This window comes from Canis lupus, chromosome 7 (assembly GCF_003254725.2).
Source record: "Canis lupus dingo isolate Sandy chromosome 7, ASM325472v2, whole genome shotgun sequence".
In the NCBI taxonomy this organism is placed as follows: domain Eukaryota; kingdom Metazoa; phylum Chordata; class Mammalia; order Carnivora; family Canidae; genus Canis; species Canis lupus.
The window spans coordinates 62,108,065-62,123,984 of record NC_064249.1 but is presented as its reverse complement, the minus strand read 5'-3'; the positions used below and the strand labels follow the sequence as shown (position 1 = coordinate 62,123,984).

General features: G+C 35.5%; 1 protein-coding gene across 1 annotated transcript in view; it reads left to right on the top strand.

Annotated features, from left to right (window-relative positions):
- The window catches only part of TAF4B (TATA-box binding protein associated factor 4b), a 126,317-nt gene that overhangs the window by 19,471 nt on the left and 90,926 nt on the right, over positions 1–15,920 (top strand). Inside the window, exons 4-7 of the mRNA XM_025429265.3 lie at positions 2,102–2,263; positions 2,364–2,486; positions 5,756–5,845; positions 8,989–9,603. Of these exons, the coding sequence (XP_025285050.1) occupies positions 2,102–2,263; positions 2,364–2,486; positions 5,756–5,845; positions 8,989–9,603 (990 nt within the window). The remainder of the gene's footprint in view (positions 1–2,101; positions 2,264–2,363; positions 2,487–5,755; positions 5,846–8,988; positions 9,604–15,920) is intronic.

Below are 15,920 nucleotides of genomic sequence, written 5' to 3'. Positions count from 1 at the left end.
TTTTTTTGATACAGTTTACACTGAATCTTGGAGGATGGAATTCCAGCTTCATTGAGGATTTATTGCCTCTGCATTTGCACTTTGCCTGTGCCTTCTGCAGGATGTTCTAATACTTTACTAGGCTGCCAGCTTCTAGGTCACGCCCCCCAGACATTCACAGTCAGTGCCGGTGTGGTCTCACAAAGCATGGAAATAGAATGGGCTGGGCTACCATATCTGGAGTTATGAATTAGTTTAGGGTGGTCCACCCATTACTGAAGTGGGATTATATAGAGTAAAACTGGGATTGTGTACCTCCTTGTGTCTCTAAAGAGGAAGAATTGGCATGGAAGGTGCAGATATCTGGTAAGATACAGCCAGTAGCTATATTAGGGCAGATTTTGTACTAGAGACAGTAAAATATTGGTAAGGAAAGTAGAAATGCCATAAATGCTTCCTCTGTTCACAAAAAAATAGAATGCTTTTCCTCAGCTCACGTTTCATTGAGCCTTATTTTGCCTCATAAGGGAGAGGAACTCTGAGGTTCCCTGAGGGTCCAGAAAGGTAATCATAACCATCAGCTAAAGTTTTAGATTATACTTTCTTTAATATAGTAGTACAAGGAGTTAATGGCAGAGTATAAATATAGATTCACTGAAGAAAGAGTGTTTAATTACTGTAGATTAACCTGAAAAAGTTTATTAGACAGTCTCCAAAAGGATTCAGAGAAACTGCATTGTAGTTGTCCTTGGAGAGTAAGACTGGGGCTAGGAATAGGAAAGAGACTCATTTTCATTGTTGCCTTGAGATGTACTTATATTTAATAATATTTTACTAAGGGGCAATTTTTAATTTTACTTTTTTTGCTTAACATTTCATCCTTCATTCTTCATTAATCAAGTGATTTTAAACTTCTTTCTTCCCACTTTTACTCTTAAAGCATGCTTCATCTAATATATGCTCCAGTCTTTCTAAAGTTGGAAATTTTGGTGTACATTTGAATTCACTTATTGTGACTGTTACCAAAGTAAATTTTCTTGAAGGTGATTGCAACCTGACCTTTTTGGGTTGTTATATGCCTATAGAATATAAGTATTTAAATTAAAATGATGATGCAGTGTTCAGTTTTCTGGGTCAGTTGTAAATACTGTTATTTCCCCTACCTCCTCAAACTTGACTCATGTTCTGTAACTTTCAGTGTTTGTTTTAAAATAAGATTGTTGCTTTATCTCAGTATAGTTTTCTAAATTACTGCCTGTTGTATTAAACTTTGTATCCTGCAGGTGGTGCTATAATCACACCTCATTTCGATAGAAGGTTGAAGAAAAACCAAAATTCTTTTCAGCATGAAAATAAGATACTACAGTTTGTAATATTCATTGTGCTTACTCTATTAATAGTCTACATAAAAGCAGCTTGTCTGAATATAAGGTGGTCAGTAGATCTCTCTGCTTTATAGTTAAAAAAAGAAAATATGGAACGGGTATTCTATATGTTCATATAAAGACTTACTATTTCAAATTATTCTTAGAGAAGTATTAATAATGTGTTTTGGGTTTTTTCCCAAGATTTTATGTATTTATCTTAGAGAGAGTATAAGCAGGGGATAGAGGCAGAGAGAGAGGGAGAAGCAGACTCCCGCTGAGCAGGGAGCCTGATGTGAGGCTTGGTCCCAGGTCCTTGAGATCAAGACTTGAGCTAAAGGCAGATACTTAACTGACTGAGCCACTCTGGCGCCCCAATATTGTGTCTTGAGGACCATGTACTTGGTACTGTTTTTTTTGCAAACAACTCCAGGAAAGTAGGGAGGTACCATTTCTAGCCTTGATTTTTTTTTTTACAGATTTTTTTTTACAGACAGGAATCAAAGGATTAGCAAGGTAAGTAACTTGCTTGAGGTAAACACTCTTTAGGTGTCAGTGAAAAGTAGGAAGGTAGATGAGAATGAAACCCAGATCTACTGAAGTTTGGAGCTCTTACAACAGTGTTCCATTGCCTTAGACTAGTAGAGAAAGAAAAGATGTCAAGATCCATTTGTAGTCTGGTAAGTGTGAAAAGAGGCACCCGTTGTGATACATATCATAGTAATACATATCTAAATGTGCACTACTTTTAATTTCAGTCTGTAGCTGTGCCAACCAGTGTTGTCACAGTTACTTCTGTAAAGCCCTTGAATTCTATAACTACCCTGAAGCCTTCAAGTTTGGGAGCATCAGCTGCCCCATCTAATGAGCCCAGTCTTAAAGCAGAGAACTCAGCAACTACTCAGACAAGTCTTTCTCCGGTAAGCTCCACCTTCTACCTTATATGAATACAGCTCTTTACAAATTTTCTTGAATTCTGCTTTCCAGCTAACATTTGTTTGTTTATATTTCTCTATTTAGGCAATGCTAGAAAATGTGAAGAAGTGTAAGAACTTCCTTGCAATGTTAATAAAACTAGCTTGTAGTGGATCACAGTCCCCAGAAATGGGGCAGAATGTGAAGAAACTGGTGGAACAACTTTTGGTAAGTTAGTATTTATGGAAGCTTAAATTCTGTAAGAATTTGTAGAACATGTTTTAAATGATACTTACCTATAAATGAGGTTTATTTTATTTTTTTAAAGATTTTATTCATTTATTCATTAGAGACACAGAGAGAGAGAGGCAGAGACACAGGCAGAGGGAGAAGCAGGCTCTATGCAGGGAACCTGACCATGGGACTTGATTCCGGGTCTCCAGGATCAGGCCCTGGGCTGAAGGCGGCGCTAAACTGCTGAGCCACCTGGGCTGCCCTAAATGAGATTTGTTTTAGATGGGTTTTTTTGATAAGCTTTTGTTTCTTAATTTGTAATGATAGATAGCAAATGTGAAACAAGTAAATCTATTATATATTACTTTTTGTTACTTTGGCTTAAAAAGGGCCTTGTAGAATGGTGCCTGGGTGGCTCAGTTGATGGTCTGACTCTTGATTTTGGCTCAGACCATGATCTCAGGGTCCTAGGATCGAGCCTTGTATCAGGCTCCACACTCAATAGAAAGTCTGCTTGAGGATTCTCTCTCTCTCTCTCTCTCTCTCTCTCTCCCTCTCCCTCTCTCCCCCCCCTCTGTGCCCCCCCCACGTGTGTTCTGTTTCTCTCTAAAACAAATAAATAAATCTTCAGTTATTTTATTATTTTATCTTTTTATTTCATTTTATTTATTTATTTTACAGAGAGAGGAAGTGCGTAAGTAGGGGGAGAAGCAGAGGGAGAGGGAGAAGCAGGCTTCCTGCTGATCAAGGAACCCAATTCAGGGCTGGATCCCAGGACCCTGGGATCATGGCCTGAGCCACAGGGAGATGCTTAACCAACTGAGCCACCTAAGTGCCCCGAAAAAAACTTTTTTTTTTTTTTTAAATAAAAGAGCCATGGAGAGAAGGTTTACTATTTGGTCAAATAAAAAATTGTTAGTAGAACTGCAAATACAGAAAGCCAGGCTATCAGCAAATCATGAAATTAAGTTCTATAAATCCCAGCGGAACCTGTGGAAGTAAGTTAACTTTCTTAAGTTTTCTTTTCTATAAGATGAGAAGAGTAATAAATGTGATGATCTTTGAGTTCCAAGTTCCAAGATGCTGTGGTTTTTAGGATCAAATTATACATCATTCATTTTTTATATCCTCTTTCAGGTAAATTGCTTAGATACATTAAAGCAGATGAAGGGGGAAATTAGTAAATATTCCATATTATATGCTTAAGAAATATGCTGAGGGTATAATAGACAAATTCAAATTTGGATTTTTTTGAACTACTAAAATCTACAGACTTCTCTGATTATCTGATGAGAATTTCGGGTATTTTTTTGTATAAAAATGGTCACTTTTTCCCAGCAGAAAATGTGTATATTTCAAATATCGTAAGGAAAACAAGTATAATTTACAAATATTAAAATACCTTCTTTACTACTGGGTTGTTTTTCTTTTTTCCTACCTGTAATTTGTTAGAAGTAGAGCGCATTTGAAATGGTTCTTTTTCCACCTGGGAAAACTATTTTAGGCATTTAAAACTATAAGTTGTATAAACCAGTATTTAACATTCAAGCATTTTTAAAAACTTATATTTTTAATTTTTTTTAAAGATTTTATTCATTCATGAGAGACACACAGAGACAGAGAGAGAGAGAGAGAGAGAGAAGGGTAGAGACACAAGCAGAGGGAGAAGCAGCCTTCCATGCAGGGAGCCCGATGTGGGACTCAATCCCAGGACTCCAGGATCACGCCCTGGGCCGAAGGCAGGCACCAAACCGCTGAGGCACCCAGGGATCCCCCAATATTTTTTTTTTTTTTTTTTTTTTTTTTAAATTATTTCTTTATTTATGATAGTCACAGAGAGAGAAAGAGAGGCAGAGACACAGGCAGAGGGAGAAGCAGGCTCCATGCACCGGGAGCCCGACGTGGGATTCGATCCCGGGTCTCCAGGATCACGCCCTGGGCCAAAGGCAGGCGCTAAACCGCTGCGCCACCCAGGGATCCCCCCCCAATATTTTTAATTTTTGATTGAAGTTGACATACAATATTTTGTTACTTTCAGGTGTAGAACATAGTGATCCGGCAATTATATATCTTACAAAATACCGCAAAGTATGGTTACCATCTATCACCATAAAATGTTATTACAGTCTTACTGGCTATATTTCCTATGCTTTATTTTCATCCCTCTGATTTTATCTTATAGCTGGAAGTTTTCTCTTATTTGACCCTTCACCCATTTCGTCCATCCCCTCATTCCTCATCGGTTTGTTCTCGTGTCGTATCTGTTTTTGTTTGTATTTTTTAAATTCTACATATATGAAATTTTACAGTATTTGTCTTTCTCTGACTTATTTCTCTTAGCATAATACTCTCTAAGTCCATCCATATTGCAAATGGCAAGATCTCATTCTATTTTATGGCTAATGTTTCATTGGAAATATAACAATATAATATAATAACACATAGCTATTGTGTTACTAATATAATAACACATAGCCATTGTGTTACTTCAATTTTTTAATTTTTGAGAAACCTTCATACTCTTTGCTATAGTGATTGCACCAATTTACATTCCTGCCAAAAGTGCACAAGGGTTTCCTTTTCTCCACATCCTTGCCAACACTTATTTCTTGTCTTTTTGATATTAGCCATTTTGACTGGTGTGAGGTAGGAGTGCCTGGGTGGCTCAGTCCATTGACTGATGTGGGTTTGATTTGCATTTCCCTGATGACTGGTGATGTTGAGCAGCTTTTCATGTGTTTGTTGGCCATCCTAAGTCGTCTTTGGAGAAATGTCTATTCAGGTCCTCAGTCTTTTTTTAATATTTTTAATCAGATTATTTTTGGTAATGGGATTGTATGAATTCTTTATATATTTTTGATATTAACCCCTTATCAGATATACATTTGCAGATATCTTCTCCCTATTCAGTAAGTTGCCTTTTTATTTTGTTGATGGTTTCCTTTACTCTGCAGACGCTTTTTAATTTGATGTAATCTCAGTAGTTTGTTTTTTATTTTGTTCCCTTTGCCTGAGAACATATATCCAGGAAAATATTGCTAAGGCTGATGCCTAGAGGTTACCACCTATGTTTTCTTTTAGGAGTTTTATGGTTTTAGGTCTCACATTTAGTTGTGTTCTCTTCAGTTTTTTTCATTAACATCTTACAGTTTTCACAGTACAAGTAGGCCTTTTACCTCCTTAAATCAATTATGAAATGTACACCTTTTCTCTTTTAAAATATTTGTAAACCTAAAAATATTTTTCTTTCTCCTGTTCCTTAGGATGCAAAAATTGAAGCAGAAGAATTTACTAGGCAACTGTATGTTGAACTCAAGTCTTCACCTCAGCCTCACCTAGTTCCTTTTCTTAAGGTAAAGTTATATGTTACTTTGAAGAAATTATTTAGGTTAAATTACCTTAAAATAATTTTTAAAAATAATTAGAAATCTGAATATTTCAATATGATAGCCATGTAAAGATTCTAACAGTGTAGGAGAAAGCTCTCAATGTTGTAATCTGTTAAGATTAAGAACATTCATAATCCACATTCTTTGGATTGGAACACTTTGGGAAAACAGAAGTAACATCATTCATGAACATAACTTAATGATTATATTGATAAAGCTTACATCTTCAAGGGTCTTGACTTTTCCTTTAAGGTAGGGCCTTTTGCTTTGACCTAATGACTCATACTCTCCTAAAAATAATAAATCAAATAATGCCAAATTTAGTGGGAAAGCTCTTATTTTTAAAAATTGATTTATACTGTTAATAGGCATATTCTTTTCTAAGATTTGTTGAATTAAATAGGATTTTGACATAGAGCAGTAACTTTGATAATGAGACTATCAGATATGTTTTTTGGATACTCAGAAACTGAAGAGGAATCAAATTGAAAATTTAAGTCATTAAAGAACTGGAATTATATTGAACACAGAGTCATCCCATAAATTTTGAAATAATGGAATGAGGAATTGCCTTATAAATAATTGGTTTAGGGGCACCTGGGTGGCACATTCGGTTGAATGTCTGACTCTTGCTTTCAGCCCAGGTCATGATCTCAGTTTTTAGAAGATTGGGCCCAAGTCAGACTCAGTGTGGATGGAGTCTACTCAGGATTCTCTCTCCCGCCCCCTCCCTTTCCCACTCATGTACACGTGTATGTGTGCGCGCTCTCGCTCTCTCTCTCTCTCTCTCTCTCATAAATAAATCTTAAAAAAAAAAAAAAAAAAGAACTATTTGGTTTAATTGTCTAGGGGAGATGAAAGAGGTGCCACAGTGGAAGACTCCTTTTGGCTGCCTCATAAAAGAAGAATGGGAAGGGAAATGAGCACCATATTTTCAGAGGGATATTAAAATAGTGGAAACTGTCACTAGGAGGGTGAGCACATTGATTAGAAGGGTGCCAATCAGGTGATATAAAATGTGGTTGAAGAAACTGAGAATGTTTTACCTAGAAGAGACTTGGTCTGGTGAAAGGGAGGTTGAAGGTTCAGCATAATACCTAATATCAAATGACTAGTGCCTTGTTTTTGGTTGGCCCTCTTGATTAAGAAGTTAGAGGCAGTTCTTCTTGGGTCCCTTTCAGTGCAAAAGTTTTGTGAGCTATAAGTTGTCTACATGGCATTGACAACTCTTGAATTTATCTATATTTCATACTCACTGAAGATACTGTGAGGGAGAAGGGAAAAAATCAAGTTCTTATTATGCATCCTGTGCTTTGCTAGATACTTTACTTTTAATTTGTATTTTAATTTACTTATTTTTCTTATGAGTCTTTTGAGAATACTAGATGCTAGATATAGTATTTTCCATTTTTAGAGATAAAAGACTGTTTAAATCTACTAATTTTTTTTTTAATCAAACTCACAGGTCCAGAATTTATCCTATCTGACTCTGTTTACTATGTAACACCACCTCTAAGCTACCAAATATTACACCACGAATTTTTTTGTACTTTGTATATATTTTCTAAGGACCTATTAAGCCTTGTAATTTGTTTGAGAATTTTTTCCCCTTCATCTTTGACAGCTTTTGGGCATTTAAGCATTTGAGCTTAATTCTGGCTGACCAAGCGATAATTTAGACATACATTTTTGTAATTGTTTCTTTGAGTCTAATTATTTTAACATTTGTTCCAATTGTATTTTTCTCAGGACCCCTTCATATTAGGTTTCTAGCTAAATTTAATCAAATCACTTCATTTATTCATATATCTCCAAAACAGTTTGTTTTCTACCATTTTTAAAGTTTGGATAAAGATCATGAGAGACTCTCTGCTTCTTACTTTCCTTTGTTACCATTTATATACATATTTGAAAACCTTCAGAGAGGAGGGTGCCTGGGTGGCTCAGTTAGGTGTCTGCCTTCAGCTCAGGTCATTATCTCCAGGGTTCTATGATTAAGCAGTGGGCTCCCTGCTCATGGGGAGAATCTGCTTCTCCCTCTCCCCTTGCCCCTCCCACCTTTCTCTTTCTCAAATAAACTCTTTTTTAAAAAAAAACCTTCAGAGAAGAACTTCTCAATCCTTTTAATAAAAAAAGTAAAGGAGTAAGTAAAAGGAAAGGAAAAACAGTGGTTCTCTTTTGCTTCTTAAATAACTGACTTAATTGTGTCAAAGCAGGGAAAGCTTCCAAACAGCCTTTGAATTTACCAGAAGATAACCTACTATCTACCTCCTTTTCCAGTTTTTCTCCTTACTCAAAAATAAAAAGAAACAAAACCCTCAGGGATGAAAGGCAAGATTTCTACTTTTTAACTTGAACTGCTTTTACTATTTTAGAAAGATACAAGGAGAGAGACCAACTTAAAATCCCATCAGAAAATATTCTAGCTCAATTAAGGAAATTGACCTTGTTTGTCTGCATTTTGTTTTGTATTCATTTTATTTTTATTTAAAGACTTTCTGGGATCCCTGGGTGGCGCAGCGGTTTGGCGCCTGCCTTTGGCCCAGGGCACGATCCTGGAGACCCGGGATCGAATCCCACGTCGGGCTCCCGGTGCATGGAGCCTGCTTCTCCCTCTGCCTGTGTCTCTGCCTCTCTCTCTCTCTCTCTCTCTCTCTCTGTGACTATCATAAATAAATAAAAATTAAAAAAAAAAAAAGACTTTCTATCCAAAGTTTGAAAGTTGTTTAACAAAAACTTTTTTTGTTTAGATTCTATTGTCATATAAACTTATTGATACAAAAATTATTAGTGATCAGTTATGGAGCATAAGTAAATACAAACAAGTATGACACAGTGTTTTATTTTACCAAATTGATGTTGAGGATATAAAATAAGTTTAATATGGAGAGATAGTTTCATATTGAAAAATAAAGCACTTTTGGGCATTAAATTGATTATATCCTGGATATTGGGAGGATATAACTACCAAGTGATTCCAGATTTCCTCAACTGAAGTATCTGATATACTTTTGATTTATGTTGTAAAGCTGTGAGATACAGAGTAGTTCTATTTTACTAGCAGCTGATTTGTTTAGTTATCAGGTTCTTTTCTCTCCTGTTTCTAGAAAAGTGTGATTGCCTTACGACAACTCATGCCCAACTCCCAGAGCTTTATTCAGCAGTGTGTTCAGCAGACCTCTAATGAGGTAGTCATTGCTACCTGTACCACAACGGCAACAACATCTCCCGTGGTGACAACAACAGTTTGTTCAATCCAGTCTGAAAAACCCGTCATTGTTTCTGGAGCAACAACACCCAGTACTGTGTCAGTGCCAACTCTGAATCCACTTGCTGGTCCAGGGGGAGCAAAAACTGGAGTTGTGACACTTCATTCTGTGGGTCCAGCTGCTGTACCAGGAGGAACAACAACTGGAACTGTTTTGCTTCAGACTCCAAAACCACTTGTGACATCTATACAGAACACAGTTACAGCAGTCTCACTTCAACCTGAAAAGCCAGTTGTCTCTGGGGCAGCAGTCACACTGGCCCTTCCATCAGTAACATTTGGAGAAACCTCAGGAACAGCTCTCTGTCTTCCATCTGTGAAACCTGTTGTTACTTCTCCTGGGACCACATCTGACAAGGCGGTCATTGCCCCAGTCCAAATCAAACTTGCACAGCCGGGTCCTATCCTTTCACAGCCAGCTGGTGTTCCCCAGACAGTCAAAGTCAAACAACTAGTGAGTAACATTTTGTTTCTTCATCGGTTTCTTCTTTGAAAATTTCAAACATTCGAAAAACTAACAAGACTAGTAAAGTGAGTCCCTGAGTGTCCTTAACTAAGTTTGAATAGTTAACATTTTTTTCACATTTGCTTAGTCTCTCCTTCTCTGTTCACACACACAGGCACACACAACTTTTTCCTGAACCATTTGAAAATAATTGCATATCTCATGACATGGTACCTCTAAACTAAGTACTATGTATCTCTTAAGGAAAGGGGCTTTTTTTTTTTTTTTTTAACATAACCGCCACATAAACTTATCACACTTGAAAAGTTAACATGGTATAATTTTCCCAGTTGTCCCAACAATGTCCTTTCCTTTATAACTAATAGTGTCCCTTTTTCTGATGTTGTTTCTGATAAAGAGCTGCATATTGCATTTACCTGTCATTTCTCTTTAGGCTCCTTTAATCCAGAACAGCTCCCCAGCCTTTTGTGGTTGCTCATTCTGTTGTTACAGTTAAGTACCCAGGATAGTTGTTTTGCAGAATGTCCTTTGTTTATTTCCTCAAGATTAGATTTAGACTAAATCTTTTTGGCAAGGTTATTGCAGAGGTAATGTTATGGTAACATTTCTTAAGAAAAATGTGCTAAGGGGAGAGAGAAACGGGAATAGATGAATATGAAGTTATGTTTTTTTCTAAGCTTGGGAGGTTCTTAGGTAAAAGAAATTTTAGCTGTTTATCAGTGTTGTTGACCTTAGAGATAAAACTGTCCGTTATTTTATCAGCAAAAATGGGTTTTATTTGGGAATAGTGGAGAATTAGAACTCAAGACAAGCAAGATATGGCAAAACCATAGGCAGATCTGGAGAACAAAGGAGAATAGCCTTGTACAGCTGAAAGGGGAAAGTTGGGAAGGGCTTGTTATAAACAAAAGTCCATGGGAGTAAACCAAAGTGTAGTAGCTTCTCATTGGCTGAGTTATGACAGTCTCTTATTGGCTAGACTGTTGCTGGGCAAGGTGAAAATCTTTCTTCCTCTCTTTCTGTTGGGGTCTGCAATTGATGACTAGCTATAGGCTATGAGAGTTTCCCCTTCTGGCCTCTTAACTCATTTTAGTGAGGTTTTCCTTTTATTTTCACAGTGCTTAGAACATTCTAGTTTATTCAAAACAGACTGAGAGTATTATTAACCTGTGAGAGATAGTATATGGTGAATTAATTAAAAAACACATTTCTTAGTAAACTCGCTTATCTTATACTATAACAGAGCTAGCTGTTCTTTTAATTTTTGGTAATTGCCCTTGTTTTCTATTATAAATCTTTATGTTAAAGGCTGTGTTGAATCTCATTGTTCTAGTTTATTCTGCTTCTGGGAATAATAAAATCTAAGTAAATTTTCCAGCCTTATTATCTAATCAGGGGAAAAGGTTAATGTCTGTGGATGATGTGTTTGAGCATATGGGCATAGGATGAAAGGTGGAAGATCAGTTTGGACAGTAGTTAAACTCTCGGGTAGGAAGTAATGTCATTTCCTGGGTGCTAATCATTTTTCATCCCTTCCTACTCTGGGTCTGATTTTCGATTAGAGAAATGTTGCCTGCCTTGCAGTTTCTCTTGGGTTGTCTGAATTTAATCTCAGAGATGAAACCTTTTTAGTAGCAGTGATTCTTAAACATCAGTCTGAGCAGCCAGCTTTGGGAACCACCGAAACAGGGTAATTGCCTCAAGGAAAAGCCTCTTTTTGGTAGCACTGAACAGAATTGAAATCTTTTTTATGGGTCATATGTGATTCTTGAATCAGTGCTAATCTTTATTAAACATCTCTATTAGTTCTGGAAGTGAAATAACACTTTATAGCTATGTAGAGTTTTAAAAGCATGTTATATATTAACTGTGGGTTTTTAAATAATTTTATGATGAAGAAAAGGCAGGGAGAAAACTAAGAATCCGGAAACATTAAGTGACTCACTCATCCACTGGCACACAACAAGTATTGGATCTCAGATTAAAACCCAGTATCTGTCTTTCCCATTAGGATGTGGTACTCATGGCAGGAACTTTTAAGTTTCTAGAGTATTCTGAAACAGGAAAACTGTGTGGTAATAATATCTTGACAGTGTTTATATTCTGTATGTTTGACTTGTTATACATTAGAAACAATTTCAATTAAGAAAAAATGTAACTGATTTTTGAGGTGGGGAGCCTGGCTGGGCTGACTCTGTGGAGCATGGGACTCTTGATCTCCGGATTGTGAGTTTGAACCCCACATTGTGTATAGAGATTACTTAATATATTTTTAAAGAAAGAAAAAAATCTAATGGTAAATTTTAGGGATTTATTTTTTTTTTACTTCCTACTTTCATTTTAACAGTGTGTAATAATTTAATATTCCTTGTGAATTATGTTTTCTTGTTTGGCCTTTGTTTTAATTTTACTCAACAAATTTGATGTCAATATTCATACCTTCCTATTTAAAATGTCAAACACCAGAGCAGCTAGACACTGAAGATGCATTGTAATCTGTTTTATAACACATTTTTACCTGGGGCACAAAATAAGCCATTCTGTATTGTGTGGTAATGCCACAGAGAGGCTTGAAGTAGGACATTCTTTCAAATCAACTAATTTAGAAAATTAATATTACTAAAGTTTAAATTAATATTACTCAAGTAATTAAAAAATACCATCCTTGAGCCCATTATAAACCATAGTCCAATTTAATCCCAGACAAGTGAGGAGGAAAAATACTCAGGGTACTAGAAACATAAAGTATTCAGTGCACTTTATAAGAGATATGGCAAATAATAATTTATGAGAATTGCCAAATTGGATCAAATCTGTGGTTTGCACAACTCAGGATATAGTCTCCAAAAATGAGCTTAAAGAGTACAAGTGTGATTGTTCAATATTAGGTTTAAATTTATTTCTGGGGTGCCTGGGTGGCTAAATTGTTAAACATCCTACCTATTCTTGATTACAACTCAGGTCATGATCAGGATTGTGTGATTGAGTCCCCCCAACCCTTGGGTTGGGCTCTGTGCTGGGCATGGAGCCTGCTTGAGATTCTTTCTCTCCCATTCCCCATCCCTCCCACCTCGCTCACATGCACCTGCGCGCTCTCTCTCTAAAAAAAAAAAAAAAAAATTAAAATTTATGTATTTCCTTTAGTAATTCATCATGAATTTTAAAACCTCTTAAATCTTTATCTGTTTTTAGAATTCTCTTAATCTCTCATTGTGGGGTTTAGATTTTATAGAATTATTATTTTAGGAAATTATACATTTTTATTTCAGATTAATGAGGCTTCCCTCCTCTCCCCCCCCCTTTTTTTTTGGCTTAGATTTGTTACTATGTTATCTTTTCTATCTCATTGATTATTGTATGTTATCCTCTGGAGATATGCTAAAGGTCTCATCAAATAAATTAACTAGAATTGTTCACAGCTTTTTGGATATGTTTTTCATTTTGTGCCAGTAGTTCATTGCTTTGTATATTTTGGCCCTCAATGCTTGAATTGTTGAGATATGGACCTAGTAGTTCTTGTGATTTCATCTGAGAATCCAGTTCTAAAAATGGTTAATGTTATTGGTTATCTCTCAGTTCTGGCAGGGTAGGTGTTATATGATACTACACAGTTCAACTAAATGTTAAGCTTAACATTTTTACTTTTCTTTAAAAGTTAATGAAAGAAAGTGGATGAATTATAGTCTACTGATGATGGGTGGTTATAGTAAGTAGAAGCTTTCAGAAATTTTGATGCTTAAAGGTTTTTCTTAGGATATTTGTGAAAAAACTCTTTATAACTGAGCAAAAGCTAAATTTAATTTAAACTAAAGATTATCATTTAACTTAAATTTAAATCAACTAGCAAAAACTAATTTAATAGAGAAAAATTAAGTTTTAATTTGATCATTTTTAGAATTACATTTGATATATTTTAATAACTAACTTTACCACATAAAAATTAAAAATAAGCCTCTCAAATTCACATGTAGAAATAAAATTCATGAGTGAGAAAGTCAATTCAAGATTCCTAGTCTGGGACATCCCCGGTGGCACAGTGGTTTGGTGCTGCCTGCAGCCCGGGGTTAGGTCCTGGAGACCTGGGATTGAGTCCCATGTCGGGCTCCCTGCATGGAGCCTGCTTCTCTCTCTGCCCCTCTCTCTCTCTCTCTCTCTCTCTCTCTCTGTGTCTCTATGAATAAATAAATAAAATCTTAAAAAAAAAAAAAAGATTCCTAGTCTGTATTTTTAGGAAAAAATGGTAATTTTAGAAAGTAAACTAAATGTTGTTACTCTTAGTAGTAATCTTGTATTTATTTATCATTCAAATACCTTTAAAAATGATTTCTATTTGGAGATAGGGCAGGAAGTTTTAGTATTATCTTAGATATTTTCCTTATTTCAAATATGTACTTTCCTAAATGACTTTTACTTGCATTCCTTCCTTAACAGAATTATAGACATTTGATAAATAAGTGGCCAAGTATGTTCAGCAGTCATTCTCCAAATATTACTGTTTTGTGAATATAAGACAAAAACAGTATTATTAAATGTAGTAATTTTCCATTTCATTATATTGAAGTAAGCTAATCTAAAATAAATTGACCCAGAATATTAGAAAAAATGTGTTATTGTTGCATCATATTTTCTTGTACCTAATTATTTTAGAGGAACCATTAAAGAATTTTCAACAAATACATTTTTATAAGAAATACTTTATGTGACATAACCCTGCTGGCTGAATCTGACTTCAGTTTATACTGGACAAGGAGAAATATTTTCTTTTTTCTTTTTTTTTTTAAGATTTTATTTTATTCATTCATGGGAGACACACACAGAGAGGCAGAGACACAGGCAGAGGGAGAAGCAGGCTCCCTGCAGGGAGCCCGATGTGGGACTTGATCCCAGGGCTCTGGGATCACGATCTGAGCCAAAGGCAGATGCTTAACCATTGAGCCACCCAGCTACCCCAAAGAGAAGTATTTTCAATGTATAAATTTTAGTTTATAAAACTTGGTGGCCAGTATTTTTATTAGAGAACTTGAAGAAAAAATTGAGTGGGGGAAAAAAAAAGATCACTAATTACTTTATTGGACTGACCTAAGGATCCAGATTTAAGCAGTGTCTTTTTTTTTCTTTCTTTTTTTTTTCATTCTGTTAAGAGTGAAAGGAAAGGTAGAATTCAGTTGTTGATTATCATCTCACTTAAGTAGGAGGACTAAGGAAGGGTTTGGTGAAGAAAGAGGTTGAATTCAAGTAAGGCCTGCCCTTTATTTACCATTAAGGTTGCACAGAAAATTCTTCACATGCTATATTTAATCAGAGTTTATATAATAATAGTCAATATATAGATTGGTTAACTCAAGTTTACATTTAAATTTACTTAAATTTTTTTTCTTTTAATTTGGTAAAAATACATTAGAATTAATGGACAATAAACTATTTAGAGAGTATTTATATATGTCATCTTATTTTTGGTTTATGCAAGAAAATGTTTTATTATGGAAATGTTGAAACATAACAATGTTGAAGTTTATAGTGAACACATGTATACCAAGCACCTAGATTCTGATTACAATTACTATACTTGATTTATCATGTATTTATCCAGCCTTCAATCATCTTAACTTCTTGATGGATTTCAAAGATTTCTTCCTAAATAGTTAACCATGCATATTACTAATTATGGTTCAATGTTTCCATATTTACAGTTCAATGTTTTTTTCTTTTTAGCTAAAATCTATATGCAATGACACGCACAAACTTTAATTGTACCATTGGATAAGTTTTGACAGGTAGTGCATACCTCTGTGTAACTCAAACCCCTTATGAAGGTAGAAAATGTTAACCATCATCTTGAGGTATCCTTGTGTTCCTTCTCAGTCCCTACCCCTACACCCCTAGAAGCAACAGCTCTTCTGATAATTTTTTCCCACAAATTTGGCTTGTTCTAGAATTTCATATAAATCAAATCATACAATAAGCACATTTAAATTTCTTTTTAAGATTTTATTTATTCATGAAAGAGGCAAAGAGAGAGAGAAACAGAGGGAGAAGCAGGCTCCATGCAGGGAGCCTGATGTGGGACTTGATCCCGGGACTCAATCTTGGGACTCCGGGATCATGACCAGAGCCAAAGGCAGACGCTCAACCGCTGAACCACCTAAGCATCCTATCCCGCACATATAAAATTTTTAACAGAAATTTATAGATTCTTAATTTGAAGCAGCATTTGCTGACAATAAAAAAAGCTAGTATAATTAAAAATTCATCTGTATACATTTTTGAAAGTATTTAGAAGTCCCTTTGAAAAGAAACAGGATATT